The sequence below is a fragment of the Panthera tigris genome, chromosome D3, assembly GCF_018350195.1.
Source record: "Panthera tigris isolate Pti1 chromosome D3, P.tigris_Pti1_mat1.1, whole genome shotgun sequence".
Lineage (NCBI taxonomy): Eukaryota > Metazoa > Chordata > Mammalia > Carnivora > Felidae > Panthera > Panthera tigris.
Genome location: NC_056671.1, coordinates 15,889,488 through 15,908,642, shown reverse-complemented (window position 1 = coordinate 15,908,642; position 19,155 = coordinate 15,889,488). Strand labels below are relative to the sequence as shown.

General features: G+C 41.9%; 1 protein-coding gene across 10 annotated transcripts in view; it reads left to right on the top strand.

Moving 5' to 3' along the window:
* The window catches only part of CIT (citron rho-interacting serine/threonine kinase), a 162,515-nt gene that overhangs the window by 33,944 nt on the left and 109,416 nt on the right, over window positions 1–19,155 (top strand). For all 10 annotated transcript variants that reach the window (XM_042963234.1, XM_015542629.2, XM_015542628.2 and 7 more), the window contains 2 exons: window positions 3,307–3,510; window positions 5,341–5,494. In XM_042963234.1, the coding sequence (XP_042819168.1) occupies window positions 3,307–3,510; window positions 5,341–5,494 (358 nt within the window). The remainder of the gene's footprint in view (window positions 1–3,306; window positions 3,511–5,340; window positions 5,495–19,155) is intronic.

The following is a 19,155-nucleotide window of genomic DNA, read 5'->3' as shown; positions in this document are numbered from 1 at the left end:
TTTAATGTTTATTTATTCTTTGAGAGAGAACATGAGCAGGGGAGGGGCAGAGGGAGACAGAATCCGGAGCAGGCTCCAGGCTCTGAGCTGTCAGCACAGAGCCTGACACAGGACTTGAACTCACGAACTGTGAGATCATGACCTGAGCCGAAGTCAGATGCTTAACCTACTGAGCCACCCAGGCGCCCTGAAATAGTTTTATGTTTAATAAGCATTTTAGGGGAAGGGGATTGGGAGGAGGCAGATGGTGGTTTTCTTACTTCTCATCTGCTTTCTGCTTGTAAAGGAATCTAAGTTAATCTACCCCCTTTTTTTTCTTGCCTTAACCTCTCTATTTCCTGAAATACAACTCAGTTTTCTGTCTCCTAGTCATTTTCTTATTGTCTCCTGCTGAATTGGTATATTTTCTTCCTTATCAATACAGTGAAAATTAACTAGTTAATTATCAGATGGTGTACTGTCAGGCAGGCTGGCCCACAATACATGGCTCCACTTTTAATATCTCACCCAGATTAGCTGGCTGTGAATTCCCACCAGAAGAGAGTGAAACCATCTTGCAAAATCCTTGTCAGGATGGTGGTATTACGTGTTAAATGGGTTTAATGTGCTTGGAGGTCGGTAGCTAATGGAAATTTAACAGTCATTAAATTGTCATTAAAAGCCTTTGTTAATTACTATTAAGTACTTAATATACTTTATGTCAGAGATGTCCGTAAGGGAAGCTAGGGATATTTTCCTTAAAATTTTGAAAATTATAAAGTGATTAGACATAAATGTGTATAATCACATATCTGTTAGAGGGCAGTAGTTAGGGAGTTACCTGACGCTCTTGGATAAGTCTAATCTTGAGTTTGAAAATGAGGCATTGGTGACTTACGCCCTTTGCTGGGTCATGCTGATAACGTGACCCAGTCCAGTTCCTTTCGACTCTTTGGTTGTGAACAAGTGACCAATCCCCGTGCGCTGCAAACAAGGAGAACTGAATATTTCCAAACAATCTAGTGTGATAATAAAATAAAACCCAGCAAGTGCAAGCAGTGCATATTTGAGGATTGCATATTAATGGTTCTGCAAGGTAATTAGGCATAACGGGTAAGCGTTTAATCAGTGATGACATTGCAGTTTTTCTCCTCTTGTTTTCGTATTTAAAAAATACTTTTATTTCTCATTGTCAGTATTGAGGGTTTTTATTAAAACCCTGTAGTTTAATCTGAATCCTGTGCTGAGCTCATTAACATTTACATACACATTAAAAGATAGATAGAAGTCTTCACCTGTTGGGATGAGCACTGGGTGTTGTATGGAAACCAATTTGACAATAAATTTCATATCAAAAAAAAATAGAAGTCTTAGCTCAGGCTCCCCAGCATCGAGGCTTCCTCTTGACTTAAGCTACTTTCAATTCCTCAAGGGTAAGGTACCCTGTCTTAGACCAGATGTGGTATCCTTTCTGCCCACTTTTGTCTATCAACAATGGCCTTTGGTTTTCTTGGGCGGTATGACTGTCTAGCTTTCCCAGTGGGTACTTGCAGTGGAGATTCTTTTTTTTTTTTTAAAGATTTTATTTTTTTTTAATGTGATCTCTACACCCAGTGTGGGGCTCGATCTCACAACTCCGAGGTCAAGATTTGCATGTTCCGCTGACTGGGCCAGCCAGGCGTCCTCCCAGTGGAAATGCCGTTGCCCAAAGCAACAGATGACTGGTGTAAAGAATAACAGCATCACACTGCTGTCTGGATTTAGGGTTTGGAAAACCTATGGTGGGCTTGAGAAAAGGGGTGAAAAGAGAAGGAGTAGGGAGAGTGGGTCTGTTTCCTATAATCGTGGGTCTTTGGGGCAGAGGAATGGACAAGATTAAAGTTATGAGCTGGAAGAGCTTGGGTGTCTGTCCCTAGAGAAGGGGACTAAGTTTCTGGTCAAAACAAAGCAAAGCAAATTGCCTTTCTTAATATAAAGCCCAGCCTTAAAGAGGTGTGGCCATACCTACAAAATATCTAAAGTCACTCAGGGGCACTCAACATCCTTTAATAGGGAGAAAGTTCGTTTCTGCCCATGTAACTGCTGATGTGAGAGAAACCTCTTTAAATTTTTTTTTTTTTAACATTTATTTATTTTTCAGACAGAGAGAGACACAGCATGAATGGGGGAGGGGCAGAGAGAGAGGGAAACACAGAATCGGAAGCAGGCTCCAGGCTCCGAGCCATCAGCCCAGAGCCCGACGCGGGGCTCGAACCCGCAGACCACGAGATTGTGACCTGAGCCGAAGTCGGACGCTCAACCGACTGAGCCACCCAGGCGCCCCGAGAGAAACCTCTTTAAAGGCAGGGCTATTGGACGGCTGTAGGATTATTGGTCAACACAGTATATGACTAACATCAGGCCCTTTCTGTGTTGATAGGGAAGAAGTCAGAGAGGTGATCCTTAGCCTTCAAATTTCATGGCTCAGTAAGACTTCAAAATAATTTTGAAGGCTGAAAACGTTGCTGACTTCCTCTGTTGTCTAGGAAGGGAAGGGGGTAGGGGGCAGAAAGTCTTTTATCAGGCCTCATTTCAAGAAACAAAGGACATGTAAACACTAAAACAGTCGGAAGGACAAGTTCTCAGAAGAAAGGACAGTTCTTTAAATGGGATATATTTAGCTTTAGAAAAAGACCTACTACATTGTCCTAACCTTTGCGAGGGTTGGGTGCTTGAGTGCCACTGGATTGGAGGGCTGTGGATTTCTGAACAGTGGGGAGGCAACCACAGGAACAGGAGTTTGGGGTGAGGGAAATGAACTCATTAACGTTGGTCTCTGGTGGAAGATACTTATCATGTCTTGCCCTGTGGGTGGCTTGAAGTAGGAATGTTGATTCCAAATATTTAAACTTGAGATACAATGCGTTTGCAATATCGTGTTGCCCCAGCTAGCTGCCAGGTTTTAATAATGGGTAGATAGATCTTATAGATTCGTCTTTAGGATTTATTATCATTTTGCTGTTTTCATAAGTAAGAGAAATACTGTGTAACATGTATCAGGAAAGACACCTTCCGTTCTTTCCCCAATTCTCATTTGTGTAACCAAAGGGCGTATATCATCAACAACTCTTGCCCTTTTGCCTTTGGATTATATTATGTACTTTTTTTTTTTTTTTAATTAGTAAATCGTTTGCATTTCCTGACAGCGTGCCACTTGACAGAAGGTTTAAGTGCCTGGGAGAATAGTAATCAGTGGCAAATCAGCCTGTGTCTGAAACGTGGCTGTCGGCAATCTATTCAAGAATAATTGAAAGTTTTGCTGTGTTCATTTTGTTTATGGGTTTCCAGGTGAACGCAAAACTCCCGATTGGGACCCCAGATTACATGGCCCCTGAAGTGTTGACTGTGATGAATGGGGACGGAAAAGGCGTCTATAGTCTGGATTGTGACTGGTGGTCAGTGGGAGTTATTGCTTATGAGATGGTTTATGGAAGATCCCCATTCACTGAGGGAACGTCAGCCAGAACCTTCAATAACATCATGAATTTCCAGGTAAAGAGCCATTAGTAGATTTTGAAGTAATATTGAGAGCTGTCATTTAAAAATGTACAAGTGAACCTTTGTAATGTAAATCAGTAGTGCTGGATAATAACAACAGCAAATACTTATAAAGCACTTTGTGCCAAAAGCTGTCCTAAGCGCTTTAGTGATTGTGTTTTATTGACTCTCAGCTGCCAGTCATTGTAAGCCTATGCCATTATTTTAGGTAACGTTAAAAAAGAGAAACTGTTGCCAATTAATCTATGATATTTCGTTGGTTATAAAATGCATTTTTATTTCAGTGCTGTTAAGGGAATAACTGAGTCCTAGACTTGATGAAATATGGTTCATTAACTCGGCTAATCCTCAAACAATGGAAGAGGTAGACATTACTTCCATTTTACAGATGAGGAAACCAAAGCACACAATGTAAGCAAGACCATCTTGCCTAGAATAACACAGTCAGTCTGGCTTGGAAGTCCATGCTCTTGATGTTATGCTATGCTGTTTCTCGGTATGACTGGCTATCGAATATGGCAGTAAAATTGAAATGGGGGCAGGAATTAGAAATACAGGAATGTATATGAAGTAGAATTAAAACTATTTTCTAATAAGTGTATATTCTAATAGATTAAGCCCATTTCTCTTAAAATTTTTTTTATTTATTTTTGAGAGAGAGAGAGAGAGAGAGAGAGACAGAGTGTGAGTGGGGGAGGGGTAGAGGAGAGAAAGAGATACAGAATCCGAAGCGGGCTCTAGGCTCTGAGCTGTCAGCACAGAGCCCGACGCGGGTCTCAGACCCACGAACTGTGAGATTGTGACCTGAGCCGAAGTCAGACGCTTAACCGACTGAGCCACCCAGGTGCCCCCCCATTTCTCTTTTTTTTAATGTTTATTTAATATTTTGAGAGAGAGAGAATCCTAAGGAGGTTCTACACTGTCAGCACACAGCCTGACATATGGCTCAATCTCATGACGGTGAGATCATGACCTGAGCCGAAATCAGGAGTTGGACACCCAGCCGACTGAGTCACCCAGGTGCCCCTATTAAGCTCATTTCTTTAGGATATGATAGATATGTATGTTTTAGTTTCAACTGAAAGGAAGAAGAGAAATTTCAGTTTTTTTTCTAACTGACCCAACTTCATCTTTCTGGAATGCTTAATGTGTATTTTCATATTTTATATGCTTAATACATATATATATATTACTTGTTATGCTTGAGTCTCCTCTTGAGTTCAAGTTTTCCCTTAGATGATTCTTGGGGCCAATTTATTTCCTTCATTTCAGTTCATTCGTTCAGTAATGAGAGAATGGCACCAGGCACGGTTAGGTACCAGGTTTACAGTGTTGAGCGAGCAGAAGGCTCTCTCTGCCTTCTTTCCCTGTTATCACACGGAAATCACAGTGCACTGTGTTTGTGTAGAAGTAGATTACGGGGCGGGGGGGTGGGTGGTGGAGCTGGGCAGTGATCTGGTGGAAGAGGGGTGCGGGCTGGGGAGGGCGTTCTAGGCAGAGAGAACAGCATGATTTGTTCAGGAAGCTTTAAATAGCTCATCATTGTTGGACAGCAAAGAGTGAGATGGGGAGTGTAGCTACATGAGACAAGAGAGAGGACCGAGGTCAAATCATGAAGGATATTGAACTCTTGCAAAGGAACTAGGCCTATTGATGTGAACAAGCCATTTATTTTGGGAACATGCCTTTGGTCCAAAGTTAAGAGGGCACAAAACTTCCTCCTTTTAACAAAAAGAAACTTGCATATATGAGAAATACTTTTTTGGGGGGACATGAGAAACTGAATTTGCTAAGGAAATAATAATTATTATTTTTTTGGAATAGCGGTTTTTGAAGTTTCCAGATGATCCAAAAGTTAGCAGCGAATTACTTGATCTGATTCAGAGTTTGTTGTGTGGCCAGAAAGAGAGACTGAAGTTTGAAGGCCTTTGCTGCCACCCTTTCTTCTCCAAAATCGACTGGAATAACATTCGTAACTGTGAGTAGGGCTGCGGTCCTTCCTTTCTGGTGTTCAGATTAAGTGTAAACACTTAAGAATGTTCTGAAATTATTCTGGCCTGCAGAAGGTGGTATAAATTATATAAATAAGGGCCTCAATTATCTCCAGGGATAGAAAGGGCTAATGATGTAGCTGTCTGTAAGTGGTAATTCTTCTTTAAAATTGTTTGCACAGAATGGGGTCCTTTATCAAACTCTGTGCTTAAGTGGCCTTCACATCATCTCTCAGTAAGTTAGAAGAACAGACTGATGGAGTTCAAGGGTTGCCGGTTGGTTTGACAGAGTTTCTTCTAAGAGGAAAAGTGGACGTATGTATTTCCTTCACAGATTGGGAAAAAAGACTCAAAAATGAGGCAAAGTGCCAGGTTGCTCTGCAAATGGCCAAGCCTGCACGAAACCCATAAATGCCTCTCTGTGTTCATGTTTTCCCCAGAAACATTTTGTCTTTGCTTGCAAGCCTGTAAAATCTGTAACATAGACACACACAGCAGATTCATTCATACATACATCGCTTTGGAATCAATTAGTGCAAATGAAATTCATTAAAAACAGAGATTTGATTTATTATTGACAAAACCAAAATGCTTGGGCTTTTACAAATTGGTGATTTTGGGGGACACACGGGTGGCTCAGCCGATCGAGCATCCAACTTCAGCTCAGGTCATGATCTCACAGTTGGTGAGTTTGGGCCCTGCATCAGCCTCTCTGCTGTCAGCACAGAGCCTTCTCTGGATCCTCTGTCCAGCCCCCCCGACCCCTCCCCCCCCCCCCCACCCCACACACACAACCGCGTCCCTCTCCCACTTGTGCACGCACTCTCTCTCTCTCAAAAATAAATAAACTTAAAAAAAAAAAAATTGATTTTTTTAAAACATTTTTTATTTTTGGATATGTTGACTGAATGTGCCAATGATTAGCATAGATTAGGGCCAGTAGGAAAGCAGTGGGTCTGAGTGGGTTGTTTTTGTTTTTTTTAATTTTTAAAAAATATTTATTTATTTTTGAGAGAGAAAGCATGAACAGGAGAGGGGCAGAGAGAGATGGAGACACAATCCAAAGCAGGTTCTGGGCTCTGAGCTGCAGCACAGAGCCCGATGCGGGGCTCAAACCCATGGACCGTGAGATCATGACTTGAGCCAAAGTCAGACGCTCATCCCACTGAGCCACCCAGGTGACCCTGTTTGAGTGTTTTATCTTTGGTGATGAGGGGAGGTGGGGAGTGGAATCCATTTCTAGGTGTCAAAACCAGACTTCTAGTTCAAGCCATGTTGTAATCCTAATATATGATGAGTGTTTTCCACTGTTTCCCAGTGTTTTCCAGTTGAAAGCCATTTTGATGGTTTCTCTAACCTGCCCAAATATTTAAGTAGGCTACATTTTTATAAATCTGCCTTAGCAAATTTGTTTTTCTTCTGGGAGCCACATTGCTTAATTTTTCTAATCTTCAGGCATCAATCCCCAAATCTTACAAGGTTCAGGGCTTTTAATCAATAGTATATTTTCAGGGCTATTTTCTTTTTTGCTTTTAGAAAGATTTGATATAGTTTTCTTTAGATGCTGTTCAAATAGTCTTTTCTTGCCTTGCCTTTTTATCTCTGTAATCTTTTTTTTTTTTTTAATGGTTATCCATTTAGTTTTGAGAGAGAGAGAGACAGAGACAGAGAGAGAATATCCCAAGCAGGTTCCGTGCTGTAGCGCAGACCCTGATGTGGGGCTCAATCTCACGAACCATGAAATCATAACCTGAGCAGAAATCAAGAGTCAGATGCTGAACAGACTGAGTCACCCAGGCACCCCGTCCTTCCTTTCCTTTCCTTTCCTTTCCTTTCCTTTCCTTTCCTTTCCTTTCCTTTCCTTTCCTTTCCTTTCCTTTCCTTTCCTTTCCTTTCCTTTCCTTTCCTTTCTTCCTTCAAGACTGAGTGATATTGTCTCGTGTGTGTGTTTACATACTACAAATTCTTTATTCATTCATCCGTTGATAGACACTTAGATTGTTTCCATATCTTGTCTATTGTGAATAATGCTGCCATGAACGGGAGAGCACAGATCTTTCTTCGAGGTACTGATTGCATTTTCTTTGGGTGTTCGACGAGAAGAGGGATTGCTGGATCATATGGTAGTTCTATTTTTAGTTTTTGAGCAACCTCTGTACTGTTGTCCTTAGTGGCTGTAACAATTAACCTTCTTACCAACAGTGTGTAAGAATTCCCTTTTCTCCACATCCTCACCAACTCTTGTTATCTTGGCTTTTTGATCACAGTCATCTTAATAGGTGTGAAGCAGTATCTCATTGTGGTTTTGATTTGCATTTCCCTGACGATTAGTGATGTTGAGCACCTTTTCATATACATATTGGCCATCTATATGTCTTCTTTTTCTTTTTTTCAAATTTTATTTAAATTTTAGTTAGTTGATGTATAGTATAATACTAGATTCAGGAGTAGAATTCAGTGACTCATCACTTACAACCCAGTGCTTATTGTTACAAGTGCCCTCCTTTGTACCCACCACCCATCTAACCCATCCCCCACCTACCTCCCTCCATCAACCCTGTGTTCTCCATTGTTAAGAGTCTCTTGTGGTTTGTTTCCCTTTCTTCTCTTCTCACCCCCTTTCCATATGTTCATCTGTTTTGTTTCTTAAATTCCGCAGATGAGTGAAATCATATGGTATTTGTCTTTTCTCTGACTGACTTTTTCGCTTAGCATAATACACTCTAGCTCCATCCACGTTGTTGCAAATGGCAAGATTTCATTCTTTTTGATGGCTGAGTAATATTCCTGTGTGTGTGTGTGTGTGTGTGTGTGTGTGTGTGTGTGTGTGTATCTACCACTTTTTTTTAAATTTTTTTTCAATATATGAACTTTATTGTCAAATTGGTTTCCATACAACACCCAGTGCTCATCCCAAAAGGTGCCCTCCTCAATACCCATCACCCACCCTCCCCTCCCTCCCACCCCCCATCAACCCTCAGTTTGTTCTCAGTTTTTAACAGTCTCCTATGCTTTGGCTCTCTCCCACTCTAACCTCTTTTTTTTTTTTTTTCCTTCCCCTCCCCCATGGGTTTCTGTTAAGTTTCTCAGGATCCACATAAGAGTGAAACCATATGGTATCTGTCTTTCTCTGTATGGCTTATTTCACTTAGCATAACACTCTCCAGTTCCATCCACGTTGCTACAAAAGGCCATATTTCATTCTTATTGCCACGTAGTATTCCATTGTGTATATAAACCACAATTTCTTTATCCATTCATCAGTTGATGGACACTTAGGCTCTTTCCATAATTTGGCTATTGTTGAGAGTGCTGCTATAAACATTGGGGTACAGGTACCCCTATGCATCAGTACTCCTGTATCCCTTGGGTAAATTCCTAGCAGTGCTATTGGTGGGTCATAGGGTAGGTCTATTTTTAATTTTCTGAGGAACCTCCACACTGCTTTCCAGAGCGGCTGCACCAATTTGCATTCCCACCAACAGTGCAAGAGGGTTCCCGTTTCTCCACATCCTCTCCAGCATCTATAGTCTCCTGATTTGTTCATTTTGGCCACTCTGACTGGCATGAGGTGATATCTGAGTGTGGTTTTGATTTGTATTTCCCTGATAAGGAGCGACGTTGAACATCTTTTCATGTGCCTGTTGGCCATCCGGATGTCTTCTTTAGAGAAGTGTCTATTCATGTTTTCTGTCTATTTCTTCACTGGGTTATTTGTTTTTCGGGTGTGGAGTTTGGTGAGCTCTTTATAGATTTTGGATACTAGCCCTTTGTCTGATATGTCATTTGCAAATATCTTTTCCCATTCCGTTGGTTGCCTTTTAGTTTTGTTGGTTGTTTCCTTTGCTGTGCAGAAGCTTTTTATCTTCATAAGGTCCCAGTAATTCATTTTTGCTTTTAATTCCCTTGCCTTTGGGGATGTGTCGAGTAAGAGATTGCTACGGCTGAGGTCAGAGAGGTCTTTTCCTGATTTCTCCTCTAGGGTTTGGATGGTTTCCTGTCTCACATTCAGGTCCTTTATCCATTTTGAGTTTATTTTTGTGAATGGTGTGAGAAAGTGGTCTAGTTTCAACCTTCTGCATGTTGCTGCCCAGTTCTCCCAGCACCATTTGTTAAAGAGACTGTCTTTTTTCCATTGGATGTTCTTTCCTGCTTTGTCAAAGATGAGTTGGCCATACGTTTGTGGGTCTAGTTCTGGGATTTCTATTCTATTCCATTGGTCTATGTGTCTGTTTTTGTGCCAATACCATGCTGTCTTGATGATGACAGCTTTGTAGTAGAGGCTAAAGTCTGGGATTGTGATGTCTCCTGCTTTGGTCTTCTTCTTCAAAATTACTTTGGCTATTCGGGGCCTTTTGTGGTTCCATATAAATTTTAGGATGGCTTGTTCTAGTTTCGAGAAGAATGCTGGTGCAATTTTGATTGGGATTGCATTGAATGTGTAGATAGCTTTGGGTAGTATTGACATTTTGACAATATTTATTCTTCCAATCCATGAGCAGGGAATGTCTTTCCATTTCTTTATATCTTCTTCAATTAGCTTCTTTATCCATTTATCAGTCGATAGACATTTGGGCTCTTTCCATAATTTGGCTATTGTTGATAATGCTACTATAAACATTGGAGTACATGTACCCCTTTGAATCAGTATTTTTGTATCCTTTGGGTAAATGCCTAGTAGTGCAATTGCTAGATCGTAGGGTAGTTCTATTTTTAACTTTGAGGAACCTCCATACTGTTTTCCAGAATGGCTGCACCAGTTTGCATTTCCATCAACAGTGTAAGGGGGTTTCCCTTTCTCCACATCCTTGCCAACATCTGTTATTTACTGTGTTGTTAATTTTAGCCATTCTTACAGGTGTGAGGTGGTATCTCATTGTGGTTTTGATTTGTATTTCCCTGATGTGTTTGTCTTCTTTAGAAAAATGTCTTTTCACGTCCTTTGCCCTGAATCTTGATTCTTCAAAATCCTGATGGCTTTCATGGGCTTCTGACTCCCAGTACAGTGGCTCTGGAGTGTCATGAAATATGTTTGCTTTAAAAAAATGTCTTTTAATTTTAATTAACCTTATTTTGGAATAATAATAGGTTCATAGAAAACTTGCAAAGATAGTACAGAGTTCCCACATACCCTTCTCCTAGCGTCTCCTAATGTTATAACATCTTATATAACGGTGCCACATTTGTCAAAACTAAGATTAATATTTGCACATTACTATTAAACTTCAAACTTTATTCTGATTTCACTGGTTTCTCCACTCATGTCTCTGTTCCAGGAGTCAGTCCAGGGTGCCATATTGCAGGCACCTGCAGTAGGCACATACTTAGTGTAGCTCAGCCAATGAGGGGCATCTTCATGTCCCCCGAGGATTGGTAGTGCGTTTTCCTGGAGGTTCTGTCTTATCCCTGACAATGCAGAGAGACACGGTATTCACTGAGCTTCTCCTACGAGATTTCCCTGTTAGGGAAGTTCACTGAGTTTCCCTTTCAGAATTTTTTTAAACCAACCTCTGATCCCTGCATATTTGCAATCAACTTGGGGTTGTGTGATTGAAAACATTGCTGGGCTCCATGATCTTTGGGCTACTTTCCAACTAGGTAACTCTAACAGAAATTATGCCTTTGTCCAGTCCCGGTTTTTCCACAAATGCATGTTGAGTGACTTTCATTAAGCAAAACCCTTGAAGCCGAGTTTATGGTTGCTGTTTCAATGCCTTGTGGTTCCAGGGTATTAAATATCTGTACTTTTCACACACAAGATTGTCCCTTGATGAAAGTAACATTAGCCTTTCTGCTGCCTCACCCCTAATTCTTCTTTTTCTTGTCGTAACCAATGAAAGGAAGTACTGCTTAACACAGCAGGTAATAATCTTCTAAAACTCATCATCTCAAGAGGTGGTCCTGGCAGGATATATGAATGTAGTTTAAGAAGGGTCTGGAAAAATTTATGAATGACAGAATCAGGAGTGGCTGCTGAGGGGAACTAGGACATGCCTCGGCTTTCACACTGAAGTCAGACGGAACATCTGCGTCCCCCTGGGTCCAGCCTCTTAGGGTTGCTCTGGGCAACAGTACACGAACCAGGAACCTGACCCAGTTCAGGAACGTATTCTCTCAGCAAGTCAAAAGCTTTGTGATGAGTTACTGCCCTGTGAAGGTCCCCAGGTGCCCATTACCCTGATGTTTCATTCCCACCTTTGTGCGATCAGATGTCAGCTTGTGTTTTCAGCTGCTTATTATTATCATCATTATTTCAAGGTGGCTTTCCAAGTTCCAGTAGGAGACTTCTTAAGTATACTGGCTGCCCTGGACTTTGCAATTCCAGTGATGTTTCCAGTATTGGGCAAGAGTCTGGTGGTACCCAGCCTGATATTTTCTGAGCTTCTGGAATGCTGAGGTCAGAGGGCCTCTTTCATTCATGCCTTCGGGGTTACGCCTCCATTTCCTGGCATCATACACTTGCTCCTGTTAGTGGGGAAGTTTTGCTGCCTGGTGTGCTTTTCTAGTCACATCTGGACATAGTGATGTTATTGGAACCGGCATGCTTGTCCCTTTCGTCCAACACCGTTATGTCCTGACAGTGGGGAATGCGAATGCGAACATGGATTGTGGAAATATCCTGGAACGTCTGTGGCTAATGCTCAGACGTTGTCTGTTACTTACGACACAGTCTTCTTCTAAATTATGTTCTTTTCACTATTCTCAGAAAGACCTAGCTCTTGCAGAATGATTGTGAGTTTTCAGGTCCTTACCATTTGTTAGCAGAGGGTACATTTCACTTCCACTGGTAGTGAGTGACTCGGTGGTGTTCCCATGCTGTGTAGGTCTCTTTTTTGTCATTGATGATCATTGTGCACTACCAGGCCCTGAATGGCCATCATAAAACCACAAATGCACAGTCCTGTGGTTGTTCAATAAACCTGGGGCATGATGGCCTTTGGTTTAAAGGAAAGGGATCTTGTGGCTTTGTGTCATCAGGTGAAATCTTTACATACTGTTCTATGCAGAAATAAGCACCATATAACTCACTGGGCATTTTACTCCCGTCCTTAATATGGTAGGAAGTATTGGTTAAGTAGCCAACTAGCTGTTTAAATACATGACACTGTACGACTTTGAAACAGTTCTGTCAGAGGTAAGGATTTTTATGCCCATATTACAGATGTGGACACTATGTTAACTTGTCTCAGGTCACATAGTGAGAGGATCGGGATTTGGATCGAGGTCTGCGTGACTCTAGAGCCCGTGCTCTTTCTACAGAACCAGGCATGCCTTGGCGTAGATCATTGTTGTTAGTAATAGTGTTTGTGGTGATGACAAATAATAAACCATGTCACACTAGGGGTGGTTTAGTCTCTGCATCTATTTAGCACATCTGGAATTCTTGAATCTACAGGATTCGTCATGATGTCGAGTGTCTGCCTTCTTCCTCATTGTGCTAAGCGTAGCTCTGTTGACGGACAAATTTGGATATGGTCCTGCCTTCAGGGAACTTATAGTCTAAGCTTCAGGTCTGCTTACATCTGTTCCTGTTAAATTGCTGTAGCTCGAAATCATAGAAAGATTAATGCTTAGTGGGTCACTCATTGGCTTACCGAACCACATGTGCCTGATTTTGAACAAAATATGGACTATGAGCTGGTGACCCCTTCCCTACATATGGCATCCTGTTCTTCCTGTTAATCTGTTAACCTCTCCAAGCTTCACGTCTGGCCTGGGAAAGGACAGTATTGGATTTAAGACCCACTTCCAAAATTGGGGTTTATAGTCTTGGGATGAATTGACACGACCCAACTCATATTTCCTGGTTATTAGAACAGGGTTTCTCCAGGAACCCTCTTGCACTGTTGGTAGGAATGCAAACTCGTGCAGCCGCTCTGGAAAGCAGTGTGGAGGTTCCTCAAAAAATTAAAAATAGACCTACCCTATGACCCAGCAATAGCACGGCTAGGAATTTACCCAAGGGATACAGGAGTGCTGATGCATAGGGGCACTTGTACCCCAATGTTTATAGCAGCACTTTCAACAATAGCCAAATTATGGAAAGAGCCTAAATGTCCATCAACTGGCAAATGGACAACGAAGATGTGGTTTATGTATACAATGGAATACTACTTGGCAATGAGAAAGAATGAAATCTGGCCATTTGTAGCAATGTGGATAGAACTGGAGAGTGTGATGTTAAGTGAAATAAGTCAGGCAGAGAAAGACAGATACCATATGTTTTCACTCATATGTGGATTCTGAGAAACTCAACAGAAGACCAGGGGGGAGGGGAAGAGGGGAAAAAAAAGTTACAGAGAGGGAAGGAGGCAAACCATAAGAGACTCTTAAATACTGAGAACAAACTGAGGGTTGATGGGGGGTGGGGAAAGTGGGTGATGGGCATTGAGGAGGGCACCTGTTGGGATGAGCACCGGGTGTTGTATGGAAACCAATTTGACAATAAATTTCATTAAAAAAACCCCAAAAACCAAAACCCAGGGTTTCTCAACCTTGGCACTGGTGACACATGGGACCAGATAATTGTGATGGGGCTGTTGTGTGAGTGCAGGATATTCAGCAGCACCCCCTGGCCTTTACTCCCATACATGCCAGAAGCACCCTCCCCCATGCAGTTTGTGATAACCAAATAGGTCTCCAGACATTGCCCAGTGTCCACTGGGGGCCACAGCCGCCCCTGATTGAGAACCACTGATATGGAAGGATCGGCCAGGTTTTTACCAGGAGAGAAAATATTGCAGTAATCAGAATCACTCATGACTGCCATTGCTAACAAGCAGTGGAACCGTAGTCCAGACTGTGGTTCACTTGTTGTTGTGTGGAGTGTGGTCTGTGGACGAGCAGCATTGGCATCACCTGGGAGCTTGTTAGAGATGCAGAGACTCAGGCCCCTCTAGATCTGCTGAATCAGAGGCTGCACTTTAATAAGATCCCAGAAATAAGATTCCTGTGCATATTAGCATTTGCAAAGCCTTGCAAGAGGAGAAAATTCATTCTGTCAGCCTTAGGGTTTCTCGTTCATCTTTGTGGGGTCTTTCATTTTGTCCTCTGGGCCTGGGAGAAGGGAAGACTGCTTTTTGGCTGAGGACTTCCATGGGTGGATGGAACTGCTTAGAAATGCTGGGTTTTAGGCTCTGCTTTTGAGGGATTTAAAGCTTTTTTCTTAGATGGACTTTACAACCTTCCTATCTTTCAAGATGGTGGCTTGACTTAATCTCCACCTGCTGATAGCAAATAGGTGGTTGTAAAAAGGCATTTTTGTGCCTTCTACTCCACATCCTCCACCCAGCTTACTATTGTTCCTTTTTTATTAAAAAAAATTTTTTTAATGTTTATTTTTGAGAGAGAAAGAGAGAGCACAAACAGGGAGGGGGCAGAGAGAGAGAGGGAGACACAGAATCCAAAGCAGGTTCCAGGCTCTGAGCTGTCAGCATAGAACCAAACGCAGGGCTCGAACTCACGAACTGCGAGATCATGACCTGAGCTGAAGTCAGATGCTTCACTGACTGAGCCACCCAGGTGCCCCCCATATTTACTTTTAATTAAAGATGGACTAAGCTTTCTTCATTAACTTTTTAGATGTGTATTATATTGCCATGCTGTTTATTAAGCACCTAGTATGTGCCAGGGGCTCTGCAAAGCACATTCTGCAAATTATTGTCCCATTTACTTGCTACAGCTCTATGAGATGGGTGGTATGATTAGTCCCACCGTTCAGATGAGGACCTTGAGGCCTGAGGAGATGAAGCCACTTGGCAAAGGTCACAGAGCGAGTAGTTGGCAGAAGTCAAATTCGGGTCTCTCAGACTCCCAAGTTCTCTTTGCTTGTATTTATTTGAAAAAGTTGTATAGTTTGTGGTAAAAAAAAAAAAAAAAAAAAATTCAAGTGACACAGAAGGTTAAACAGTGAAAATTGTCTCCTTCTCACCCTGTGCCCATTGCGTCTCCCTAAAGTGAACCACAATTGTCAGCTTCTTATGTAACTTCCCAGAATATTCTGTACTCACGTAAACACCAGTGTGGCCTATACCCTTAACAACATCGCTATACTGTCTCCCAAGAAATCAGGAGTTTTTATTGTCAGGTGATTTTCCTGCATCATTGATGCAAATGAAGAGATCTTCATAAAACCCCTATTTATCCTTTGAATTGGCCGCTCTGGCATTGATTTATGATGAACAGTGTTCTTTTCTTCACAAATGAAAGCCCCTTATGGTTTTAACATGAATATTTCATTTATTTATTTTAGTGTTCTGCTTTTAGAACAGCATTATCTCAATGGCTTGTGGTGTGTGTGTGTGTGTGTGTGTGTGTGTGTGTGTGTGTGTGTTGGTTTGTTTTGGGTCTTTTTCAGGTCTGCTTGTTTTGGGTTCCTACCATTCGAGCAGGTTTCTGTCCATGCTTTGTTTTCAGAGCTAGTTCGAGGAGGTTGGTAGATGTGCTCCTATATTCACCTTGGTTGCCCCTCAAGTGTATCTTCCTGTTGGACAGCCGCCCAGTCGCTTCAGGGGCAGGAGGAAGTGAGGAAGGGGAGCTGGACTGTTTAGGGGATCAGCCTGCGAGAGAGGAGGGTAGAAAGAGGGAGGATGCTATAGTAGTGATGGCAGGAACTCAACTCACTAGACCAGGAGCATGTGGGCACCTGCTTCTCCAACATAAACAAGGAATAATGAAGACATGTAGTCAGTAGCTGTTACAGGCTTATGGGCTATACAGGCAAATATTTATGTCTCTCTTGGGGATTGTTCTGTTTTTAGAAAGCAAGTTATTGATAGGAGAAAATAGGCTAAGAAGAGCTAACTGCTTATAAATTAGGATTATGGGATTTCCCTGCTCTAGTCTGAATTTAGAAGCTACATCCAGAAATGTTAAAAATATGCAGTATTTCACTTTATTCCAAGATAAGTTGAGATGGCTTATTTTAGAGATAATTGCAATATCAAAAGGATAAAAATAAATAAATGTAGGAATCTGGCTGAAGGAAATAGCACAGTAAAGAAATCAAGTCAGAGATAAAGGTAAAAACAAACAAGTTCTGGTCAAGTTGCTGGACAAGGACAGATTTGGGACTCTTAGCCTCCTAGTGGCCAGAACAAAAAGGAAAATGGGAACAGTTACAGTTGACCCTTGGGCAGCATGGGGGTTAGGGGTGCTGACCCCTACATAGTCAAAAAGCTGCATATAACTTAAGACTCCCCCAAAACTTCTTTTGTTTAATGTTTATTTATTTTTGAGAGAGAGAGAGCGAGAGCGTGAGCAGGGGAGGGTGGAGAGAGAGGGAGACACAGAATCTGAAGCAGGCTCCAGGCTCTGAGCTGCCAGCACAGAGCCTGTCGCCTGGCTTGAACCCACAAACCGTGAGATCGTGACCTGAGCCAAAGTCCAACGCTTAACTGACTGAGCCACCCAGGTGCCCCTCCCCCAAAACTTCTAATAGCCTACTGTGGGCGAGATGCCTTACTGATGATGTAAATAGTTGAATAACACATATTTTGTAATGTGTATTACATACTATATTCTTACTATATTCTTAAAGTAAGCTGGGGAAAAGAACATGTTATTAAGAAATCATAAGAGAAAATACATTTACAGTACTGTGCTTTATTTATTGAAAAAAATTTGTGTATAAGTAGACCGCTGCAGTTCAAACCTGTGTTGCTCAAGGGTCAACTGTATGAGAGTCTCAGTCCCATGAGAGAAAAATCCAAAATGGTTTGCTCAGAAGAGACTTGATTTTCTGGATACTGAGCCCTGAGGAATTTCATCATTGGCTTCCTCATAAGTGAGACTTCCTTGTGACATGGTAGACCTCACCCCTCCCATACGTGCTCTGGGGATTTCTCTATGACTGCTGCTGCTTCTTTTTTTTATTTATGTTTATTTATTTTTGAGAGAGAGAGGGAGAGGCAGAGAAAGAGGGAGACAGAGGATCCCAAGCAGGCTCTGCACTGATGGCTCCCCTCTGCGACACGGGGCTTGAACCCATTAACTGTGAGATCATGACTTGAGCCGAAATCAAGAGTTGGACGCTCAGCTGTCTGAGCCACCCAGGTGTTCCCCTATGACTGCTTCTTATAGTGTCTCTTAGTGCAATCCAACAGTGCAATGCTAAATTTCAGTTCAGTAAAATCACTTCCAAATGAGGTAAATTAATGCCTTTCCTGGGAGAGGCGAGGAATAGGTTTTTTTGGAAAGCCCATAAATTGGAGTCTTCAATCCTTAAATTCTCACCCAAAAACCTTCTACAACCAATCAAACATGGAAATCATTTGGCCAAAGATTCAAAAATGATATTAAACATCTGGGACTATATTCAGCAGCCAATTTTTGAGTCAATTCTGTGACGCGTGGCGATTGCATTTACGCTTATTTTCTGAGTGTGAAGTTTGGATAGAACTAAAGAGGGTGGTTGGCAGGAGTCAAAAGAGGTTACAACCAAAGGACAAAGAGTAGGAGGTCCAGGTGGTCCACAACCAAGGGTTTGGAAACGATTTTCAGTGTCTCACCTCATAGAAAATAAATGTGGCCAACCCTGTTACTCCCTGGTGGTGGAAAGAAAAGGATTATATTCATCTCACAGCACTGGCAGTTTGGGGTCTAAGACCCACCCTTCCTGTTCTTCAGACTCTGGCTAACAAAGGACACACACAAGGAACCGATAGCCAGCTAGGGATGGAAATATCCACGTTAGTCTTGGCAAGGCAAGTGCTTGATAACCTTTGATGCAGGGCTGCAGGAAATTTACCCACCCTCCCAGAGAAGAGTGGCAATTTTTTTAAATTGAAAAAAATACACACACATATACATGTGTATACATGCCATTGACTTGATGAAGAAGTTAGGTCATTGTCTTACCTATTTGTCTCTGATTCCTCAGTAAGGGATGATGGTGGTACTTATTCTTTCAGCCCTTATAAACTGTAAGGTAGCTCTAAAAGCTAAAAATAGATTCAGATTTGACTTTTCTGGCAAGAATATCCAGTAGAGGGGCTTCTCCTGGCCTAAGATGGGACAATATGAGCACCAAAAAGACTGCAGTGGCTTGAAACGCATCAAATATGTAACAGTTTATGAGTTCATAATGATAACTTGAAATCTCACTGGTCACTTCTAGCACTTGTTGCTAAGGGCCCCCAAGTCATTACTTTGGATGTTGCTAAATATAGAAAGAACCAAGCATTTGTTCTGCCTTCCTATTTGAACTATATTTCAGGGTAATCAAATCGTTGATGTGCTAATAAATGCAGAAGGAATGATGAAATTAGAAAACCACCATTCTGCAGCCCTTAATGAAATAATGGCTGTAGGCAATGCTCATCAATGGTTGCTGAAACCTTTAAGTGAAAGATTGGGGGGGAGGACCTTTATGGTGGAGGGATCAGGCTGATGTCATCAGAACCCATGGATCATTCTGAACATCAGAAGGCGGGAGACAAGCAGACATTGTATGCCCTCTAATGTCATGCATTAAGTAGACAGTACATCCAGAATACCAGGAGGTATTCCTGCCAAAAGAATTGAATATGAACGTACAGAAGGCCCTAAGTTGAACTTCCAGTTTATAGGAAACATGAGAGACAGAGAAACATGTTAAATGATGTCTCAAGTTTACACTGAAACCAAGTTCAGAATGTGGGAAATTCTA